Raw genomic sequence first — 19,615 nt, forward strand, 5'->3', positions numbered from 1 at the left:
CAATTGGATGAATGCCAACATGTCAACTCTTGCTTTCTCTTCTGAGCTACAGAAGTCCTTATTCTGGAGGAAGCCACTGCCTATACCTGTATCATAAATGTTTCTGCTTTGTTTACCTCTACATGTTTCAATTTTCAGGTCTTAAATTCATACAGTTTTGAGGTGATTTTTGTGCAGAGTGAGAGGCAGGACTCTAATGTCAGCCTGAATGTTCCATTTCCCCAACACCATTTGTTAAAGATGGTGCCTTTCCCCTAACTTTTATATTTTTCCCGTTTTTGTTGAAAACTCTGATTCTGTAGCCGTGGCTTTATTTCTTGTTATTTCTTCTCTCGTCGTCGTCTCAGTTCTGTTTTGAGCCCATTCCTTGCTGTTTTATTACTATGGTTCTGTAATATGAAATGGAGTGTTTGATGTCTCCAGTGTTTGTTTTGCTGGGATTGCCTTGGCTACTTGGGGTCTTTTATACTTCCGTATGAACTTCAGGGATTTTCCCCCTTCTAGTTCTGTGAAGAATGTCATTAGAATGGTATAAGGATTATCCTGAATCTATGAATCACTTTCAGCAACGTGGCTGTTTCCCAGTATCTGCTCACTTGGGGCACTCAGGCTCTTCCCATCCTCTGGTGTCTTCTGTTTCTTTTGGGTTTCAGAGTTTTCATTACAGAAGCCTCTCATCTCCTTGGCTAGGCTTATTTCTAGATTCTGTTGATGTTATTATCAAGGCGATTGTTTTCCCGATTTCTTTTTTAGTGAGTTCATTTCTGGTGCTTAGAGAATCTACTGATTTTCAAGTGCTGATATTGTCTTCTGCTGCTCTCCTCAATTTTTAAATCAAATTTATAATCTTGCTGTGGAGTCTCTCAGAGACTTTGACTTCTTTTTTCTAATTTCTCCCCTGATTTCTCCAATGGCTTACTGGTGTTTCAAAGTGTATTTTTCAGTCTCTCTGTATCTGTGAGATATCTGTAGTTTCTCTTGTCAACTACTTCTAGTTTTTCTATGTGGTAAACTGTTAAGATCTAAACAAACATTTCAGTATTTTTGTGTTTGCCACGCCATCCTGCATATCTTTAAAGTGTTGCATTTGGGGGGCAGTTCCATGAGCTTCTGAGATGAGTGCATTCTGCATCCATTGGATATAGTATTCTATAGATGTATGCTGATTCCATTTGATCCACAGTGCAGTTGATCTCTGTGTCTCACAGCATGTTTCACTGTTGAACTTCGGTTTGGGTAGCCTATGCATTGGAGAGAATAGAAGATTAAAGTCACCTACTATCAGCCTTTTAGCCACCATAAAAATTTCTCAGAAAAATTACTAAAAGGAGGAAAGGTTTACTCCTACTCATACTTTTATGGGTTTCAATGCATGCTTGGCTTCCTTCCTAGCTGTGAGCCTAGGTGAAGCAGTCTACCATGGCAACAGGAACTCATGGTAGAACAAAGCTGCTTACCTTCTCATGACCAAGAAGCAGAGAGACAGCAAGAGGCCACAGACAATGTATTCCTTTCAAAGATACAACCCCAGTATTATTCTCTGACTAGGCCCCACCTCCTGGTTTTCATCACATGACCATAATGCCAACAGATTATGACTCCATCAGTGGGCTAGCCTGTTGATGGTATAAGAGCCTTGATGGTTTTCCACATCTTGGTAGCACCACCAGCCTGGGACAAAGCTTCAAATATATCAGCCTTCAAGGGAAATTTAAAAGACAAACCACAGCACACATTAGTATTGTGTTGATCCCTATTTGTGTCGTTATGGATACTTTTTATGGATATTTTTACTATGAATTGAGTCATACTTATATCAATGTGTATATATTTACAATCATTGCATCTTAATATGATGTTTCTTTTATCAATATATATATATATATATATATATATATCACATTTATCTCTTATAGTTTTAGGTTGAGATCACTTTGTTGAATATAGGATAACCATGTTACTTGTTTTCACACTCTGTTTGCTGGGAATATAACTTCTGATCCATTCACTTTAGTTAGTATATTCCTGTGCCACTGTGGTGAGTTTCCTGCAGGAAGCAAGTAGTTGAATTTTGTTTTATCATCTAAGAGGCCAGACTTCTTTGCCTTTTAACTGGAGAATTACAACCATTTACAGTAAGGATTACTAGTAAAAAGCATGTTCTACTTCCTGTCATAGTGCTGCTTTTCCTAAGGTTTGATTCCCTCCCACGCCCTATTTGCTCATCTGGTCTTAATATATTTATTCTTCCCTTTGCTATTTTTGTTGTGTCTATCTTCCTTTTCTGTGTGGAAGACTTTTAAGTATCTCTTGTAATGCTGACATAATGTTATGAACTGCTTTAGTTCATGTTTGTCTTGAGGGTCTTTATTTCTCCTGTTCTGAATGCTGAAAAAGAAAATATGAAACATGAAAAAAAAGGAACAATGAATGAGAGGGAAAAATCAAAATCAAAGATTTTAAAATGGAAAACAGCAAAGGGGAAAAGGATAAAAAGAAAATATTCTAGTGAGTTTTTTCATTAAAAGACTAGATGAGCAAATAGAAAAGTTCTTTCTTTCTTTCTTTCTTTCTTTCTTTCTTTCTTTCTTTCTTTCTTTCTTTCTTTCTTTCTTTCTTTCTTTCTTTTTCTTCTTCCTCCTCCTCCTTTTCCTCCTCCTCCTCCTCCTCCTTTTCCTCCTCCTCCTCCTCCTCCTCCTCCTCCTCCTCCTCCTCTTCTTCTTCTTCTTCTTCTTCTTCTTCTTCTTCTTCTTCTTCTTCTTCTTCTTCTTCTTCTTCTTCTTCTCTCTCTCTCTCTCTCTCTCTCTCTCTCTCTCTCTCTCTCTCTCTCTCTCTCTCTCTCTCCCTCTCTCTCTCTCTCTCTCCCTTTTATGGAGACAGGGTCTCTAGCTCAGTCTGGCCTTGGACTCAGTAAGTAGGGGAAGGTGAACAAGAGAGCCTAGAACTCTTGGTCTTTCTGCCTCTTCCTCCTGAGTCAGAATTACAAAGTTGCATCATCACATCTAGTTTTATGTGATTCTGGAGAATGGATCCATGTCTTCATATGGTAGGTGATCACTCTACGAATTGAGATACAGCTATAGCCTAAGAATTAAACATTAAAAGGTGGCAGGGAGATGCACATGTAAATTTCAATCTAAGACAAAAAAAGTTTTAATCAAAAGCAAGCAAGCAAACAAACAAAAACCCCACAAGTTTCCTTTCTGTGACCGAGGAGGCAGAAGGAAAAGTTCTGTGCAAGCTCTGGAGAAAACATAGACTGTATACTGTCTGCTTTCCCTGTTTCTCTTTTGTTCAACCAACAAAGAGGAATGGTTTGGGGGCAGAACCACTTGTAACTCCTGGTGACAGGAATGCATACTGTCCAGATTCATACAGGTTTCATGTTCTACATGCATTCCAGTGGCTGGCCCGTCACTGACTGCTGTTGCAGATCTAGGTCCAGGTCCATGCTGGGTGGCAGGGCAACAGTGCAGAGTTGCAGCCATCAGCTCTGAAGCAGGGACATCAGTGGATCCTGTCCTAATCTGGTATCCATCTCTGTGATAAAAACTCTAACAGAAACCAACTTTAAAAAGGTTCACTTTAGCTTACACTTCCAGGCAATAGCTCCTGACTGAGAGGAGTCAGGGGAGGAGCTCAAGGCAGGAACCTGGAGACAGGAACTAAAGCACAGTCTGCCATTGGAGATGCCACCACTCACAGCGGACTGGGCCCTCCCACACCAATCATGTATAAATGTCTCAAAGCCATGCTCAGAGGCCAACTCAATAGGATTCCCTAGTTGAATGTCTCTCTTCCTGGTCATTTTAGCTTGAGTCACCTTTACATAACCTAAGCCACACAGATCTGGTAATCCTCCCCTTAACTCTGGTGTTCTGCTCAGCTCCTGTAGGCAGTTACCCATAGGCACAGACTCACCCCATCACCCCATCATCATCGCTGATGATCCAAACTGGCAAATACCTTTGCCCTGCCCCCATCCCCTTCACCCTGCCTCCCTATACTTTTTTGTTTTTGTTTTTGTTTTTGTCTCAGCCTGGTGTGGCTTTCCACTCCATGGAGGTCTTACTTTTCTCATTATTATTATTATTATTATTATTATTGTTGTTGTTGTTTAATTTAATTATTACTTAGGTTTTTTTTTTTTTTTTGAAGGTTCCACTGAACAGATCTGACTTATCTGAAGGGGTTGGGACTCTTTGAATGTTTGTGTCAGAGTCTTGTCTATGGTTGCCAGACTGGCTCTCTGGCCAGCACTTGTATCAGCTCATGGCTTCCTTCCTAGACATGGGAAAATGAAGGAGCCTATGACTCTCCCAGCTGTAAGCCCAGGCAAGACCTTATCAAAATGACTTGTCAACAGCTACACGCTGTGGAGCCAGGGAAGCTCCCTGCGTGCCTTTCTTCTGCATGGGTCCTGGTTCCCCTGGCCGCTCTGCTGGACCTCTGCATGGTCTCAGGCCTGCGACACCGTGTCTCCTCTGCTTCCTCACCATCCTTTCACCCCGGTCTCTGTCATCTGCACATGGCTACCGGCCTCAGGGCCGGGAAGTTCTTTCTCCTCCTCAGTCCTCTACAAATAGGTATCAACCTTGGTGCTGGGGCATTCTTTCTCATCCTCTCTGGTCTGCTTTCCAAAGTCACTGAATTTTTTTTTATCTCTTAAGTCCATTTAGAGATAAAGTTTAGTTTAGTTTAGTGCTTTTTGTGATCCCCTATGGTCAACAGGTAGCTGCTTTTCTGCCTTTGATTCTATCCCCCAGAGAAAATGGCTATTGCTGTGTGTCTAACCCTCCAGCTTAGAGTCTTTACTGGCTGGTTTTGTGTGCCAACTTGACACAGGCTGGAGTTATCACAGAGAACAGTTGGGGAAGTGCCGCCATGAGGTCCAGCTGTGGGGCAATTTCTCAATTAGTGATTAAGGGGGAGGGCCCCTTGTGTGTGGTGCCATCCCTGGGCTGGTAGTCTTGGGTTCTATAAGAGAGCAGGCTGAGCAAGCAGGGAGAAGCAAGCCAGTAAGAAACATCCCTCCATGGCCTCTGCATCAGCTCCTGCTTCCTGACCTGCTTGAGTTCCAGTCCTGACTTCCTTTGGTGATGAACAGCAGTGTGGAAGTGTAAGCTCAATAAACCCTTTCCTCCCCAACTTGCTTCTTGGTCATGATGTTTGTGCAGGAATAGAAACTCTGACTAAGACAGAGTCTCTTTTTGTTTCTTTACTTGTTTAATTTCTTACTGCTTTTCTTGAGACAAGGTCTCATATAGGGTAGGCTGGTCTTGACCTCGTTATGTAACTAAGGATGACCTTTAACTTTTGACCCTTGTGCCTCTGCCTTCCCAAAACTGGTGTTACTGTTATGCACCGTCATGATTATTTTTCTATGATGCAAGGGAATGACTCCAGAACTCTGTGTATGCTCAGCGAGGACTCTAGCAGCTTACCTATATTCCTAGCTCTGAGTCTTCTAGTATTAACAGATGATGTTTTACTGCTTGAGACAGAGGGAACATGAAAACCTGTGGCATTTCCAAATCAACATCATGTAGACTGTGCTTCCACATGGCCTACAAGGGTAGTCTGAGTGACAAGAAGTGGTAGGAGAGCACTGTTATCAGTAGCCCTTCAGTCATCCCCATCTTTGATCACACTGAGCTCTCCAAATATAAGTCAACTCTGAGACACTGTGTCACGTTTTGAACTACCTGGACTCCTCTCCAAAGCATTCAGGGTCCTGGGCAAGGCCAACATGTGCTATCCAAATGGCTAACCACAGAGCCTGTGGCTAAATCAGGGGCCCAGTTCCCAGTTCCACTTTACCCACCTTAACAGTTGGATTTAACATATTTGGTCTCCTGAATGCTTCCTTCCATTTGGTTTCCAGGCAATCACCCGCTTTGGGCTCCTACTCCACTGACATTGCCTTCTCGAGGTCCTATGCTGTTTTCTTCTCATTTCCAACATCTTAAAACATGCACTCCACTCTGTATCTTCATGATCGGTCAGTTCCACGCCTTTCTGATTTATTGAATTGCTAATAGCTCCAACTTTACACATGTGTCTCCCTCTCCCAGTCTACATGGGACATCATAGACACCTGAAGAGCAGCCTTCAAAGTGGGACACCTGGTCTCCCTTCCCGGATGGCTACTGTTGATATCATCTCTCATCTCATTCAATGGCAGCCCTGCCCCTTGGATGTTCCAAACAAAAACCTTGCAGTCATTTTTAATTTTTTTCTTCTATATCCCACATCTATGGAGACCTTCCCAATGTCAGCATTCTTTGATTTGGGAAGTTCTACATCCCCTGGACATTGTGATGGAGTTCAGAAGACAGTAAATCAAAATTACATTATGCATGATTTTTCCAGTAGAGACAACTCTGTAATCAATCTAGATTGGCTACCCACAACAGACTAGAGGAGTAATCATACTCAAGTCTAGTTTATTGCATCAGTGACTCTGCTAGGGTTACTAATGGGAGTATGGGGGACCCAAAACCAGCTGTATCACTGAGAAGCCTGCCCCAAAATCTGTGACAATTACTGATGCAAGCAACCATCTCTGATGCTCCCTGTACAATCCATAGGCAGCTCCACCAGAGAGTCTCATCTCTCCAGAAATTGTTATTGCTTATATAAACTTGAGGAAGGGCCTTGTGGATCTTGTCATTTTATGAGCATCCTGAGGCTTCTAAGTTTTATGAGCTTTCTGAGTCTTATGAGTCTCCCTCTTCTCTCTAGGAGGGAATGATCTTATTGGGAGGAAATAACTACCCCATAGCACTCAGTGCACCTAATACCAAGTTTAGGCAAACCTAACTTAAGTGTGCTCAAAACAGTAGTCTATAGTTGGGAAGAATTATCTAATGTAGAGCGTAGTTTATAACAATGTATCAAACATCTCATATAACTTAATAAAAACAGCTGTGTCCCAAACCAACTCTCTCTCTCTCTCTCTCTCTCTCTCTCTCTCTCTCTCTCTCTCTCTCACACACACACACACACACACACACATACTCACACACAAACACTCACACACTGATGATATATAATAACTGTGGATAATGGACTGGGGTCTCTGTATGTTTATAATGTGGCTCATTGCTGCTGCTGAATACAAGTCACTTTTTAAAAATATGGTAGAGTTGAAGAAGTGTAAGCATCATTATGTTGGAGCCTGTTTCTATATAGTCTCTGACTACTCTGTTGTTGGAGCCTGACCTCACAAGAGTGACTTTATAATAGATCCTTCTGCTTTTGCTGGCCCACACCTTCCATTTGCAGCACAGAAAAAGACGACATTGTCAGCCCACAGGTCAGAGTGTCATTGGTTGTCATCTGCCCTTTCATTCCCCAGCTTTCCTGGAGGAGAAGTCAAAGGCCCTCCTCCTTGACGATGACTCTTCCAAGTCAGGTCCTGTGCTCCAGCTGTTTCTTCTCAAATGCTGTTCCCACTATTCTCTACCTGCAGCTCAGTGAAGCCTTTGCTGACCACCATAGCCATGTACCTCCTATACTGGTATCTACTTCCACTTTCCCCACTTAATTTCCCCCATCGTGCTTACTTATGTATCCTGTTATCTGTTTGTCCTGCCTGGACTCCAAATCCCTCTATAGAGAGTAGGTTCCATGAGGACAAGAAACTTTACTTTGCTCATGAGAACCTAGAAGAGCAACTCCATGGCACATGCACAATACCTGTTTAATTAACAAAGCTGGGCTATAATGCCAAGGTAAGAGAGGGGAAAATGCATTAGACAGTTGAGTGAAGATAAAATGTTCTTTCAACTTATTAGTTTAGTAGATCAAATTTGACATCGTAAAAGCAAAGAGGGATTATGAATCTCCACAGCAGACATCCAACTCTACAGACATGGTGAAAAGAACATACTTCAGGGAAATCTAGATGTTTTGTGTGACTCTTAACTCCAGGCATGCTTTTGATTGAAAGATTAATACTCTCCTTGGTAGGATACCCAAAACATGGGAGATACTAAGTTTAAATTTAACTTGTAGTACAAACAGTGGAGGAGAATTGGACTGGTACCTCTAGCTCATGCCTACAGAGAGTGGGACAACATGGCCCACTTGCTAAGGACACTGTTGTTAGCAGTATGTCCTGATATGGCAGAAATAGGTAGCAGCTGGCCATTCTTTACAGCAAGGAAAACTCAAGTACAATCTGACTTGTTTCTTTAGATCTTTATTCTGTGCAACAAGAAATGTTCTAGATTACTTTGGTTGGGAGAGGTAAGACCAAGGAAAAGAAGATAATCTTAAGATATGAATAAGGAAGATTTATAGGAAGCGGGAGTTACAGAAGCCCAGGGCAGGATGTCCCACAGGAAACAGGAACTCGGCAGCAAGTATTTGGAAGGGACATTGTAGGGGGAGCCAGACCACAGTGGCCATCCCATTCCAGGGAAAGTGAGAGGGAAAGAATGAATGAAGGAAGAAAGAAGTGCCTTGGAAGAATTTCACACACAGCTATACTATTATCCTGAAACGTTAGAAAGATCATTGTTGAATCTTTGAATTTCCTATTGGAGGAGTTCATGTTTTGCAGGGAGGGGCTGGCTATTCAGAAATCATCTGGAGTCCCAAAGGAGACAAGCCTCTGTGTGAATACAGCGATATACATCTGAGGTCCTTAGTCAGTTACACCCCTAGGAGTAGGAGCTCTGAGAGTTGCACCATCATGGCCAACACATGGTCTCTAGTGGTCTTAGTGCATACTGACCTCCAAAGTCCAGGATTACAGCGATGCTAAGGTGTTGTGGTAACATTTCCCACCCCTCTCACTCTTGTGAGAAAACTGGGAGCATCTGTAGAATGCATACTGTGCTTCCCTTCCCTGGCACAGGCTAATGTTAGTAGGTGCTACATTCCAAGGAACTGTGGGTAAGTCCATGCCTCCCTCTTGCATGACCCCTTAGCTGTGATTCTGTAATTCTGGGTCTTGGAAGGAATCTATTAACTTAAATTGAAGATAGTAAATGTCACTCAGCCGTGGTCCCCAGAGAAATCCTTGTAAAGTGGAGTTCGAGTGAGGAAACGACCTTCATCACTACACAAGTGCCAGGACTAAAGAAAGCAGCCCCTGAGCTGGGTGCAGACTGAGCCTCATCCATTACCCGCCTCTTCCCTCAGGAAGACAGCCCTCATTTATTATTTCCAGACTGTTTTCATTTTACTTACATGGTGTGAAAAAAAAGTTGAATTGGGAAATAAATATTACTTGCAAACAGAAATTTCATGATCATCTTTGCTGATCTTGGAGTTATTATCCTGTTTCCAAACGCTTTGTGTATCATTTCTTCGTGTGTGCTTATGGGTTCCTCATTGCAAATGTTCTCATTTGGAGGTTTCTGACAGGGCCTCTGTTACGACTCTGTGTTCTTGTCTTCATGAGGGATGCTTTTTGAAGTACATTAAAAACCGTACACGCAGTACTAGAAAGAAATATTTGCTGGAATGTTCTCTCTATTGCATGAATGCTTTGCACTGATCGGTTCTATTCTCTCGATATTCTCTTACCCCAGGTTCTTGGCTCCACTGTAGCTCAACCCATCCACCCATCAACTGCAGCATCTGTCTCTTCCTCCTGTTCTTCCTTCTCTCTGATTTTGGACTGATTTTTTTTAAAAGTGTGTGTGTGTGTGTGTGTGTGTTTGTGTGTGTGTGTTGTATATGCCACAGTACACATGTGATGGCTGAAGTACAAGTCCATGGGTCAGTTCCCTTATTCCACTTTTACAGCTGTTTCAGGGATTGAACTGAGGTTGTCAGGTTTTCAGAGCAAGCACCTTTACCTGCTGAACCATCTCACCAGAACTTCTATATGGTTTTTTTTCTTTTGTATTATGAATATACCACACTATCCCAGCCCTGCCCATATGTGCTTGCCCCTGATCAATGATCACCTTCTGTCTCCTCTGTCACTTCAACTCCATTCAGCCTACAAAACCCACAGGGAGTTAGTTACACAGATCCAGTTCAGCTAATGAGAAAGCACAGAAGTCTCTATTTATCTCTGAAAGATGGCACTTCTATAACGAACATCTCTTCAGCTGGCCTGTCTCTTTTTCTCTCCACAGCCCCCTCCACTGTTCCCATCATGCACCAGGTCAGTGCCACCATGAGGAGCATCACCCTGTCATGGCCTCAGCCGGAGCAGCCCAATGGCATCATCCTGGACTATGAGATCCGATACTATGAGAAGGTGAGCCAGCTTTGACCTCATCTAAGGCCAAGCCAACACTGTTCAGTGAGTGTGGCCAGTGGAGGGCACAAGAAGACAGACTGGAGGAAGCCAATATGGAGAAAGAATTGGATGCTGGTGGGCCACGGGTTCCCTGGGGGAAAAGCCAGGTCTGCCCTTTCTGGGCTCTTTCTGCAAATGACTTGGGATAGAACCTTTAGACTCATCAGCTGATGGTCTGGACTGTTCAAACCACTCCCCTTCCCACAGCCATGCGATTGATTGCTAGCTCAAGGCAGATGCAATAAACCCTCCTGGTGCCCCTGAGCCTCCAGAGGATTTCAGAGTCTTACTGATGAGTGCTTCTCAAAGTTGTTGACCTCATGCCTCCAACTCAAGCTTATTTATTTATAAACATACACATGTGTCATGACACTAATGAGCATGCCATTGGCTGTTTCTAAGGGTGAGATAAAAAATGAATTGAAACATAAACCCATGTGTCACATTCCCTGAGGTGTCAGCTGCTGCTGCTGTGAGCTACACAGGGCATGTGTTGCCAAGAGAAGAGAAATGGTGCCCTGTGAGGTTTGGTCCCAGACTGGTTCATCACTCAGGGAAACAGGACATCCTCCACCATGGTGAACTGCAGCATTCCCAAAATTCTTTACAGAGTACTGTGCTTCCTATACACTGTTTGGAGAAGTACCAGATGCATTTGTCTATTTGTTGAAGAGCTTGGCCACTTTACTGCCTGGTAGGTTCTATTCTAGGATGTATTAGTGGACAAAGCGGTTCTGCCATTGAGAATCTTACTTTCCCAAAGAGGGAGGCAGACTGAACAATGGTCATGCAGATTATGGAAATGACCAGAATGTTTAAAATAGTAGCATAAAAAAATAGAGGGCCCAGCAAGCTCCTCAGAGGGCAAAGGTATTCTGTGAGCAAACCTGATGACCTTTGATATCTCAGAACCAAATAAAGGTCAGAAGAAAGAACCAACTGCCAGAGTTTGGTCTCTGGCCTCCATACATGTGTAGTGGTACACAAACACCTCCCCCATCATATAAACACACAGAGAAGCACACAAAAAAAAATAAACTTTTACAAATTAAAAGAAAACAAAAGCTGGGCAGTGGTAGCGCAAGCCTTTAACCCCAGCACTTGGGAGGCAGAAGCAGGCGGATTTTTGAGTTCGAGGCCAGCCTGGTCTACAGAGTGAGTTCCAAGACAGCCAGGGCTATACAGAGAAACCCTGTCTCAAAACCAAAACCAAAACCAGAACCAGAACCAGAACAAATAGATGGCTTAATAAAAGCCAGGCAGGGTCGTGGCCATTGTCAGCCTCTTGGAGAAGAGGAGATCTTTTTCAATATCTAAACAAAGTAAAGTTATGAAGCAGTTATCTCAGCAAGGGGAGAATGGTAGCTCCTGCAAAGCCATTGCAGCTGCAGTCATTCCTGCACGGGAGGAGCAGGAAGCAGATGAGAACACCTGGACTGAGGCAGGCAGCAGGGGAATAGTACATACGTGAGAGAGCTCATAACCAGGGCAAGTCTGCAGGTTGAGCTGTAATGAATCAAGCTTTACTACCGAGGCAGGAAGCTACCACAGGTCTAAGAGCAGAAGAGAGACGGGATGTGACTTCTATTCTGAACATCACTCAGGCTGTAAATAGTCCTGCTAGATCTATAATCATCTGTCAGGAAGATAGATATTTGAATCGGAGCATCAACTACTTGCTGTTGAAATTAGCTGGCTCCTGTATCTACAGTGCACACTGCAGGTAGAGCTAACAGGATGTCTAAGTTGGATGAGATGTGGATGAGTTTTAGAGAGACGCCCTAGAGCGATGTGGGCATCCTCAGCCGAGGAGGAGATGTGGGTGGGTAATGGATATTAGGATGGAAGAAGACAGGAGGTGCAGCTCTGTGGCTAAAATGCCTGTAAGAAAGCCGGGTCTCTGCATGGAATAAAAATCCCATGACCTCAGCTAGAAGATAATTCCTAATTAGGAATTAGGAGAGAGGATGGGTTAAAGATGCTTATGTAGGTTGCTGGGATGTATACGGTATAAAATCCTTTACCTAAGCAAAGGTAAATCTGCTTCCTGTATGGACTGGAGAGAATCGGGGATAAAGATCACAGCTCCGTAGAGAGGCCAGAGAGCCAAGTAGCAGTGCATTAGAAATGAATCCCTGATTTCCAGCACCCTGACAAGCTGCTGTGGTCCTGTGACTTAGCCACTGTAGCGCACAACTTGCACATTGGCCAAACGGTAGCAGTTTCACATTCCTGAAAGGAGAGGTGCAGACAGGTCATCAATCTTGCCGTGAGAGGAAGGTCCCTAAGCATTATGGCAGCTCCTGCCAGTGAGGAGAATAAGATAACATTCCAGTCTGTCTAGAGGATACTGGCCTCTGTAGACAGTTGATGAACAAAACTCAACAGATTGGGGGTAATTTTAACCCGTTTGTTTTGGTAGGGTTGTCACCACTGAAACACAAAACACCATGATGAAAAGCAAGTTGGGGAGGAAAGGGTTTATTTAGCTTACACTTCCACATCATAGTTCATTGCTGGAGGAAGTCAGGAGAGAAAATCAAGCAGGGCTGGAACCTGGAAGCAGAAGCTGATGCAGAGGTCATAGGAGAGTTCTGCTCACTGGCTTGCTCCTCATGGCCTGCTCAGTCTGCTTTCTTATAGAACCCAGGACTGCCAGCCCAGGGATGGCCCCGCCCACAATAATCTGGGCCCTTCCCCATCAATCACTAATTAAGAAAATGCCCTACAGCTGGATCTTTTGGAGTCATCTTCTCAGTTGAGGGGCCCTCCTTTCAGATGACTCTGGCTTGTGTCAAGTTGACATAAAACTTACCTGCACATCATTATACCCAATTCACATCTAAGTTAAGGATCTATTTGTATAAAAAGTAATTTGGGAAGTTAATAACGTTAAGGGTCAATCTGCCAAGCTGTTTGGAGACATTGATTTCACCTTGTACTAAAGTTGAGATATATGTTCCACCAAGTTTCAGTTATCTGTGTACTGTGCAACGTACGGAGTCATTCACCAGGGTCTACTCTATCCCTTTACCATACTCGTGATCTTACCGAAGCTGTTGAAATTATATTTCGTCTGAAGAACAACTTTTATAAGATGTGACAGTTTGGTGTCTGGACTTACTAAGATTTAAGTTTCCTTCCATACTCCAGCATCCATAGAATTGCTTCCGACAAAGAAGCATAATTTTAACAAAAAGAAACAAGAATACTTGTGTCGGTCAGTCACATGTGAGAACAGCTCTTTTACCCCACAGCAGGTGGCAGTGTTGGCAAGGGGCTGAGTGTCTTGGTACCATCTGTTCTGCCTCTCCTCTACCTCACTGCAGTGGCCTAGGCAGTCACTTCAGTGGGCAGCTGTGATGAGGTCATGTGTTTGACATAACCTCACACCACAGCCATGTGGCTCATGACTGTGTGTTTCCAGCTCCACAGCTCAGCCCAACCTCTGCCACTGTCTTCGAATTTCCATTCAAGCCTCCTGCCTTGCAGCATGGTAATTAACCTTAGCTTCTCGGGCTATGAAGGACATCAGTCTCCCCTTTTTAGGCCACCCCTTGCTTCTCATTAATTCATACTAATTATTAACTCACATATACACATAACATTCAATGCCCGAGGCAGCTTGCACACCTCAGCGGAGCGTGTCATTGTCCTTCCTGGAGAGAATGGGATGCTTTTCTTTGGAAGACAGAGGATTCTTTGCCTAGTCACTGGCCACCCTTGAGCATATGAGGGTAGACCTCTCTGTTGCTTACAGAGTACTCCACTGTGAAATCCATTATATTGCCTTGACCATTTCCAATCTGACTAAGAAAAAGACATTAGCCATGAGAGCATTTTGAAATAATAACTGAAATGGTAATTCATCATATATTGAGTGCCTATTATGTTCCAAATACACACAGATATATTAGTTCTGATCCTTAAAAGAAATACACTCATAAGCCACTTATAATCAGTTATAGATGATGGAACTAAATCACATAAAGGCTAAAAAAGGATAGCCCTGGCCACACAGGTCACATATAGGGAGTCACTGAACCAAATTACAGACATTTTTATTATGTTTCAATGCTGGAAATTTCTGGGATTGTATGAAATCATCATCTCTGCTCAGGGTCTCTGCATCAGAGTGACTCCTGAAATAAGATACTGGGTTTTAATATTAAATCCAAAGACGCATAAGCAAAATGAATGATCTTCATGTCTGCTTTACCAACATCAGTGGAATCCAGCCCAGTAGATGTCTTGGATTCAGTCCAAAGGAACAAAATTCCCCATTCCCCCATTCTGTATCGCCACCTCTCCCCATGGAAGTCCCAATTCCCTTCAACAGAACCAAGAGTCATTAGAGCTGCTGGCAGTATATCAAGAGATGGGCGTGGCTGTGTATAATAGCACTTTATTTATAAGGCAAGTGGCTGGCTCATTAGTGGTAGTCTTGCAACCTCTGGCAGCTCCCCTGTGGGTCTCGTGCCCAATAAGGCTCTCAGGCTGTGCTGGGGACACTTTTCAATGTCAGTTTGGTGGATAGAATCAGTGAGGTTCTTCTGCCTTCCCCCCACCCCCTCGACAGCTCATTAATAGAGAGCTCAGACCAGAGAACTAAGGATGCTCCCAGAGCCTTTGCCATGTTCATCTCCTTCCCCATCTCAATCTATTCCCATTCATCATTCTTTCTTGTTTACTGTCTTGTAGCACGTTTCACTCCTGGTGTCCGCACATGTAGGCAAACCATGGGAGGAGCGGTCACATCTGCCCTCAGCTGTCTCAATGATGAAATGTTTACATCTCTCCAGCACTTCATAATAACTGTCTAAGCTAGGGCCAGTCGGTTTAGATTCGGGAGGATTTCTACTCTTCAGATTTTGAGATCTTGGAGAAATACTTCCAGACCTTAGTGATACCGTGTGCGCAGCTGATGGTAAGCGGGGTGCTCATTGTGTAGCACTACGTTGTGGTGCCCCCCCAGGCAGTGAGGGGATTGGGATGCAGGGGGTGGACAGACAATGGAGACACAACCACCAGCCTCCGTAGCCATGTCCTCCATCTTCACATACTTATAATCAAAACAGTCATAAGCAGCCTGCTCATCGCTCCTGCTCATTTGTCTGGAGTTGATTAATGACTTGGCAAAGAACAAGAACCAATGCCCATTTTAATCACTGAACCGCTTCAAGAGTGCGTGGACTGCAAAGTGATGATGGGCTAACATTTGGTCCTCACCATTCAAATGCCAATATATCAAAACACTTTTCACCCCAGTAAGAGCTGCCCCATCAGTGTTTCACTTACCTCAAGCAGTGTTTGATTCCATCTGATTCCAGACAACCTGGGGAAGCCGGGTAGCTGTCTGCAGTTTGTTTTCTTCCTATTTGCAACATGATGAGGTGGTGTTCATAGTTTCTGATCCCATGTCTTCAGTGTGTCAAAATAGTAATTAGCGAGTTCCACAAGGCATCCCTTCTACAGGGAATGGCCTTCCATCTCCTCAATCCTTTACTGGGATGGAGCGGACTCCAGGGAAACCCTCTCTACTGCTGTCCAAGGAGATGCAGTGGACTGTAAGAAGTCTCTTTCCACACAACTTCCCCAGGGATAACCCCTCCATTAGGGCCCTTTTGTAACTTGTCAGTTGGAGCTAGCCTTGACTAACCTGTGACTTCTTAAGACAAATCTTTTCATTACTACCCATGTGCCACATACCCATGTGCTACATTTCTCCTCTCCTTTTTAGGGTTTCTATTGCTGCAATGAAATACTAAGACCACAAAGCAAGCTGCAGATGAGAGGGTTATACTTCCATATCTCTAGTCATCATCAACAGAAGTTAGGGCAGGATCTCAAACAAGGCAGGAACCTGGAGGCAGGAGCTAATGCAGAGAGAGGCCTTGGAGTTACTGACTTACTCCCCGTGGCTTGAGCAGTCTGCATTCTTATAGAATCCAGAACCACCAGCCCAGGGATGGTACCACCCATCAGTCACTACTTAAAAAAATGTTCTACAGACCTGCCTGCAGCCCTGATTTATGAAGGCATTTTCTTAATTGAGGCTCCCTCTTCTCAGATGACTCTAGCTTATGTCAAGTTGATGCAAAACTATCCAGTGGCCATTGTATGCTCCTCAACCTCCCTGGGCCTTCTTTTGGACAGTTTTAGTCTGTTCTTGGTTTCTAATTATCAATGCAGTGTGGTTAATTTCTTCCATCTTTATGACTGTACTTCGGCGTCTCTTCCTGATTCCCTCTGAAGGGATCTTTCCCCAAATGTGGGCTTGTTTCCTTGGGGTACATTCCCCACAGCCCTCTCTCACAACTAGCTTCTCTCTGCCACATCACGCAGGCAACACCTCTGTCATCTACGTGTTTTCCAATTCATCCCACAAGGTGTGGTCTTTCCACAAAAAAAGAGACTAGCCACACTTTGGACCTACAACTCATGTCACACACCCATACACACACACACACACAGACACACACACACACACACACACACATTATATATGTATACATACTGATGGATTAACTATATGAGAGATCCCAGCGAAGTATTATATATTTTAGGAAAGCTAGAATGTCTTCTTTTGTGTTTCAGTTTGCTTTTTCATGTTTTCCCTCTGGGATTTGGCAGGGCATGTGGGTTGTAGAATCTCCTCATGCACCTTTTCTCATTTATTTCTCATTTGCCTCTTGACTCATTGTGCCTAGAACTCAACAGTTTCCCATATCTATACAGGAGGTTGGGGATTAATCTGTCTTTAGTGACCCAGCATCTTTGTTTTTAATGAAGTCATCTTGCTTCAAGATTCACTCTGCAAAGAGGAGGAAGGTCCAGACTCTAAGCTTTTATTCCAGTACACTTGGAGGTAGCTCAGAATCCTTGCAGAGAAAAGATATGTTCACATGGAGACAGAGACCAGGCTGATGTATAGGGTGCTAGGAGTGAGCCGTAAACATCAAGGACAGCAATAAAGACCCTATGTGCTGGGGAAGTGAAATAGCATTCCCCAGGGAGGAGGCTCTGGGGGTTGTGAGCTTAAATAACCTGGAGGAAGTAGGATCCCTTCAGACTGTGGGAATAGCCTTGAACAAATGCTGGTGGCTTGGATGAGGTTCCTGGAGGAACAGTAAGACTACCAAGGGAATGAGAGAGATTAGAACTGATTTTGTTATGAATGACGTGGTGGTCTAACGTAAGAAGTTTGGTGTCATCTAATGATGACAGTTAAAGCAGGGGCCATTTAAGACAAGAATGTTGACAGTGGGCAAACATCAGACGGATGTCCAAGCATCATGAAGGGATAGGAGATTATAAAAATCCAGCCCCTAGTCTGATGTTAAATAAGATCAACAGCAAGAAGATGAAGTGATGTTTTAAAGGTAGCTATGGCGAGAAGAGCCAGGGTGGAACAAACATTAATTCAGCAAGTCTGTGCACATCTGAGATGGGGGCAGACCGATGGGACTGTTGATGACAAGGTGGTGGCAGGTATTAGAGAGGGACACAGGAAGGTGGGTTGATTTCTCGAACTGGTAGAAGGGATAAGGATCCAGGGAGGAACAACATGGTGCCCCAGGAGTTGATGGTGGGGAGTTGGAACATGGATGCCCAGATCAGGCCAAGAGAAGGCAGACATAATGTGAGAGGCAGTCTGGAATGACCTCAGCCTCTTCAGCAGAATGGAGGTAAAGCCCTTCACTGAGCACTTGGAGGAACTCCAAAGGTCCTCTAGAACAGTAATTGTGCAGCATGCGTGGCCAACAGATCTCAGCAGGGAGAGAATGCACTGTCCTCAGCAGAGGCAAACAGAAGCAGAGAAGCAACCCATGGAGGCCCCAAAGCTTGATTCTGTTGAGGTCAGTGATGGGATGAGGTTTGCAAAGCTGACGGCAGCTGGTATGCTAGCTACCTCTGAACTCTGAGGAGGACTGGTGCACAGGTACAGGATGTCTATGAACTCCCAGTCAGGCTCTGAGAGCTCAACTACTTCCTCAGATTCCCTTTTCAAAGTGCCACCACCCTGTGGCCCAAAGCTGGCTCTTCCTTTCCTTGGCCCAGGCTGACTGTCCTCACTCAGAGGAAGACAACTTCTACCACAGGTGTGAGACCAAGACCAGGTGTGACGGAGTCTCTTCTCAGAGCTGCCTGGGGCTGCAGTGCTCTGGGGCTGGCTAATGGCTCTTTTCCTTTTTCTTGTTTCTTCTTTAGGAGCACAATGAGTTCAACTCTTCCATGGCCAGGAGCCAGACGAACACAGCACGTATCGATGGGCTACGGCCCGGCATGGTGTATGTGGTCCAGGTGCGAGCTCGGACGGTGGCTGGCTATGGCAAGTTCAGTGGCAAGATGTGTTTCCAGACTCTGACAGATGGTAAGGCAGATGGTGGGGGTGGTGATGGTGGGGGTGGGTAATGACTGTTTTGGGTGAAAATGACACAGGCACAGAATAGGCAACAGTGAAAGAAAACCAACCCCATAGAAACTTCAAAGATATCTAGGGCTCAACTAGACTGGTGGTATTCCTTCAGAAGGACTTGTCTCCCAGTAGGGCCGTGTGAACTCTTTTGGTACATGCCAACCCTCTGAAATCTAGTCTGTCTGCCTGCCTGCCTGCCTGTCTGTCTATCCATCTACCAATTAACCTTATCTATGTATCTATCTATGTATCTATTTACATATCATGTATCTATCTATCTATCTATCTATCCATCCATTCCTTCCATCTATCTCTTAATTAATTTCTATCATCTATCTATCTATCTATCCATCCATCCATCCATCTATCCATCATCTATCTATCTATCTATCTATCTATCTATCTATCTATCTATCTATCTCTCCCAACCCCTGGCTGCATTTTCCTTGGAAGGGTACCCACGTGGCCATACACCCCATGTGGAGCTGCATATGTGCAATAATGAGGTTCCAAGGTGTGGATCTGCATCAGTGGGGTTCCCATATGTCTCACAGGTGCCTCCTGGTCTCCACAAGAGGGTACAGAGGCCTGTGCTGTCCCTCCTCACTCATGTCACACCTCTATGCTTGGTCTTTGGACCTGAGTTTATCTGGATAGATAATTCCACCTACAACAGAAAACCAACCAACCATAGACAGAGGAGACACCATTCTGGCCATGTAGTCAGACAGGATCTCAGAATACTGCAGTAACTTCACCTGTGACCTGCTCAGGTATTTTCAGAGAGGGAGTGTGGTTCAGTACCAGAAAACCCATCCTTCTGAACAACTTTTCTCACTGTGACAAGATAAAAGATACCCAAGAGAAGCAACAGAAAGAAAGAAGGGTTCATTCGGCTCACAGTTTGAGGGACGCATGGTGGGACGTCA

At 44.1% G+C, this 19,615-nt stretch overlaps 1 protein-coding gene across 1 annotated transcript in view; it reads left to right on the forward strand.

Moving 5' to 3' along the window:
* Ephb1 (EPH receptor B1) overlaps positions 1 to 19,615 on the forward strand; it is a 451,676-nt gene that overhangs the window by 347,040 nt on the left and 85,021 nt on the right. The window contains exons 6-7 of the mRNA XM_052187529.1: positions 10,101 to 10,225; positions 18,479 to 18,641. Of these exons, the coding sequence (XP_052043489.1) occupies positions 10,101 to 10,225; positions 18,479 to 18,641 (288 nt within the window). The remainder of the gene's footprint in view (positions 1 to 10,100; positions 10,226 to 18,478; positions 18,642 to 19,615) is intronic.

This window comes from Apodemus sylvaticus, chromosome 7 (genome assembly GCF_947179515.1).
Source record: "Apodemus sylvaticus chromosome 7, mApoSyl1.1, whole genome shotgun sequence".
NCBI lineage: Eukaryota > Metazoa > Chordata > Mammalia > Rodentia > Muridae > Apodemus > Apodemus sylvaticus.